A 4,206-nucleotide genomic window follows, 5' to 3' on the forward strand; every position below is an offset into this window, starting at 1 on the left:
CCGGCGACTGGGTAACCGCTGAATTTTGGGACCACTGAGTCCTACAGAAACACTGCCCCCGTCTCTGTCCTTAGCCTTGCTTGATAGCCTTTTCCGGCGCCGAGTGGAAATCGAGAGGCAAGGACCTTCTTGGGGAACATTTTNCCACACTGATCTTTACCTTACTTCTGAATAAAAGTCGAATCGGTGAATTCTGCTGTCATCCTGTGGCATGGAGCGGCATCAACCCGGTTTAGTTTCACTTCCCGCCTCCTCCATACTACTACTACCTTTTGGGCTGCTGGGATCTTCAAATCCGCCAGAACTAGAAATCCTGGCATGCCCCAAATTCGAAGTCTCTCTAACATTCACTGCGCAAATGGGCTTTTAAAATGTTTTTTTTAAACTTAATATCTTTTTAAAAGACTCTTGTTTAAATATCTTTCCCACAGTATGTGTATATGCGTGTTTCCCAAATTACTGTTTCTAGCGTGGGTCCCCATGACCTGTAATCCAGAGGACTACCACACCTAACTGCCAGAGTCCTCTGCACCAGACTTGCCCTGCTCCTCCAACCTGTTTTACTTGCATCTCTCCCACGTTGCCGTGCTCTCATTTCTAAGGTCTGACACTTGACATGGCAGTCTGTCCGTGCTTCTTTCTTTTCTCTTGTCCCTTCATATTCAGTCCAGCAACAGCTGCCATTAATTTGGAGGTCAAAGCTTGATCTTGGCTTCTCTTCTGATGCCCAGTATACCAGCAGTAGGATATCTCTTTGTTGGACTGCTTAGCTCTTTCCATCCAGTATGCATTCCATTGTCAAACCAGAAACCAGAGCCACCTTTCAATTTTATGACATAGTAAAAACAAATTAGCTTGTCCTTTGGCGTGCACAAAGTAATATCCGTGAAGTGTATGTTACTGACTGAGTGAAAATGATCCAGCCCATACTCCTAGAGCTACCCTAACTGCCCCCCAAGCCCCATCCCCACCCCCCCGCTGACACGCCCTGTGGACTACCTACCATCCTGCCTTACCCCCTCATAAAAGAATCTCTGTGTGAAGGTCGGGTGTGGTGGCACAAGGCTTTAATCCCAGCACTTGGGAGGCAGAAGCAGGTGAATTTCTGAGTTTGAGACCAGCCTGGTCCACAGAGTGAGTTCCAGGACAGCCAAGTCTACACAGAGAAACCCTGTCACGGGAAAAAAAAAAAGAATCCCTGTATGATTCCATGTCTTTGCTTAAGATCACANTATTTTGTGCTAAAAACATGCCATGTAGTTGTTTCATATCTGATTTTGCAAAACTCATGTCACTTGTACTTCTCTTTTAATTTGTTCTATTTTTCCCATTCAGTGTTGTTTTATTAAAGTGATATGCAGCCATATTCCCTTCTAAAACCTAAATACTTTGAATGTAAAACGTTCTTTATTTTTATTTATTTTTGAGGCAGAATCTCACCATATCACTCTGACTGGGCCAGAGTTCTGTCTGTGGATCAACTTGCTTCTTCCTCACAAGTGCTGGGATTAAAGTCATGGCCAACACATCCAGTCAGAACAGTCTTTTTGAACCCATTTGTTGACTTGATAACATGTTTTAGCTTCCTTTACACCGAGTGTGAATACGCATGTTTGATATGCATGCTTATCATATGCGTGCTTGTACCAACATCTGTCTCTAGAGAGGCTATCAAGCCAGAACTTGTGCCCTATGATCTGTGTGAAAAACTACAGCCTTATCTTCAGCACACTCACACCCAAGGGTTTGAATGTGGCGTTTGTATATCGAAGCTCCTTTATTCAGGCTCCTGTTGAGTGAACCTCTTAGGGAGTGGTGTCCACATTTTGCCGTCTTANGCAGGCTCATCAGTGAACTGCACTTTCTTTGGTGCCAGCTGGAACCATCTAGGATGTAGGAGTAACCGAAGGAGGAAGGAGGCTTGTGCCACCTTATCAGTTTTCCCACAGAGGAGTTAAAGACTCCACCCTTGACTAACACTTGACTTCCTTTTGATTGCTATTTGATTGCTGTGTCCTTTTTAACACCCTAACATCATGTCTAGTGTATAACTCTATAGTGATTCCCCTTTATACTTTTAGCTTCAAACCTAATCCCCTCCTTCATAGTGTGATGTCTTGGTCTCTTCATTCTAGGACTTCTTATTCTATTTCACTAACCATATTTCCCACCTTTGACCTTGATGCTACCCAGATGTGTAACTGTCTGAGGCCTTTTTTGTTTGTCAGTTTCAAGATTGAAAGCATCCTAATTTTTTTTTTTTTTTTTTTTTTTTTTTTTCAGATTTTCTTTTTTTAGATATCGCATTCTTAGACATCACTCCCCAAGGAACCTTAGAACTAACAGTGTAAAAACAAGAATATACAGGTGTGTCTTTCTTGTTCTTAAAATGTCCTCATAGTCCCTATAATACTATCCTTTTTTTTTTTTTTTTTNCCCTCCTACTCTTAAACTTACTATATTGTTGTGTTTATTTTTTGAAATGATTAAACTGGACATAGAATTTTTCCCTAACCATTGTATCGTTTTCCTGTAGAAATAAATCATAATGAGTTATGCAGAAAAGCCGGATGAAATAACCAAAGATGAATGGATGGAAAAGCTCAATAACTTGCATGTGCAACGAGCAGACATGAACCGACTCATCATGAACTACCTAGTCACAGGTAAAGGCTGGCTGTGAGGGGGGGCACCAATTGAGCATAGCTCTCCCTTTTCACACTAGTGGCCCTTTACNCCTGGAGTGTAAGGATAAAATAGGTTGTACTGAAAATTCATAAAAACACTATGTTAACTTTGATATTTGTAAATCAAACTGACATGTTAAGGATGGCCTTTTGTAACCCAAAGTGATGTAGGCCACACTCATAATCCCAGCACTTGGGAAGCTAAGGCAGGATTGTGATTCAAGGCCAGTAATGTGAGACTTTTTCTCAACTTCCCTAACCCCTAAAAAATATACATATTTTTCCTATCAATAAAATAATTGTTCCAGGTCTTTGAGAACTAAACATCTATTTTTGGCTTTGACAATTTTACAGTTAAACCTTCATGATCATTATTGGTGTTCTTACTCAGAGGGCAGAGCAGGTTGTTATGAATTCTAGGCCAGCCTGTCTGTCTCAAAACTTTAAAAAAAAAATGTTTTGGAGTATATTTAAAGTCCAAATAAATGATATCTTCTGGCCAGTTTGGAAAAAATATTGTGACCTGTTTCTAGATTGCACAACTGAAAATATGGAAGGGAAGGAAAATGACTGGGAGTAAGCAGAAGAAAACAGCACTTGACGCTCCTGCTGGAGGAGGAGGTTCACTGATTACTGGGGTGAAGGAATCAGTTCTCCTACCCGGTTCTCAAAAGGCACACAGTGAGAAGTCTCCCATTACACTCTATCCTCCTGCACATCTCCAGTTATGTTCTACTAAATTTCTTAGAAAGTGGATGCAGGAATCTTGGCCTGTGGTTTTACCAGACTCCTGTGGATGAGGTGGCGCCAGAGCAAGCAGCCCTGTGAAGATGCAGCAAGGTGTCTCTGCCTCCCCTGCAATTGCCTCTGTTGCTCTGGCATCCTGACCTGTAATCCCTGCCTTGATGATGTCACAGCACACAATGGGCTAGCAGTCTATGACCTTCAGGTTGATAGGCTAAGCCTTTTGTACAGCTGCAAAGAAATGACAGCCTTGACTGTTAATCACAAAAATAGTAAAAACCAAGTCCCTAAGAAACTGTGGTTTATATGTAGGATCACTTTTGATGGTTGGGCTCTTTAGAAGTACAAAGCTTTAATTCCTAGTTATCTTTCCTATCAGTGAAGATAGTTTTCTTTTCAGAGGGCTTTAAGGAAGCAGCAGAGAAATTTCGGATGGAGTCTGGGATCGAACCAAGTGTGGACCTAGAAACACTTGATGAGCGAATCAAGATTCGGGAGATGATTCTGAAGGGTCAGATCCAGGAGGCCATCGCCTTGATCAACAGCCTCCACCCAGAGCTCCTAGACACAAACCGGTATCTTTACTTCCACCTTCAGGTGAGTTTCAGCAGTCTGCTGTGGCTGCTAGACAGACAAATTAAGCTTGTTTGCAGTGGCTCAGAAAGAAATCGGCCATTGTGTGTTAATTGAATGTTGCTTAGTGTTGGGAAGGAGACAGGCTTTGAGCTAGCTGCTGCTTTATGTACTATTGCAACTAGTTACTTTTTAAAGGGGG

General features: G+C 42.0%; 1 protein-coding gene across 1 annotated transcript in view; it reads left to right on the forward strand.

Annotated features, from left to right (window-relative positions):
• Positions 1-15: 15 nt before the first annotated feature.
• Positions 16-4,206, forward strand: part of Gid8 (GID complex subunit 8 homolog) — a 7,635-nt gene continuing 3,444 nt past the window's right edge. Inside the window, exons 1-3 of the mRNA XM_021155518.2 lie at positions 16-117; positions 2,537-2,666; positions 3,832-4,028. Of these exons, the coding sequence (XP_021011177.1) occupies positions 2,549-2,666; positions 3,832-4,028 (315 nt within the window). The 5' untranslated portion in view covers positions 16-117; positions 2,537-2,548. The remainder of the gene's footprint in view (positions 118-2,536; positions 2,667-3,831; positions 4,029-4,206) is intronic.

This window comes from Mus caroli, chromosome 2 (genome assembly GCF_900094665.2).
Source record: "Mus caroli chromosome 2, CAROLI_EIJ_v1.1, whole genome shotgun sequence".
Classification (NCBI taxonomy): Eukaryota; Metazoa; Chordata; class Mammalia; order Rodentia; family Muridae; genus Mus; species Mus caroli.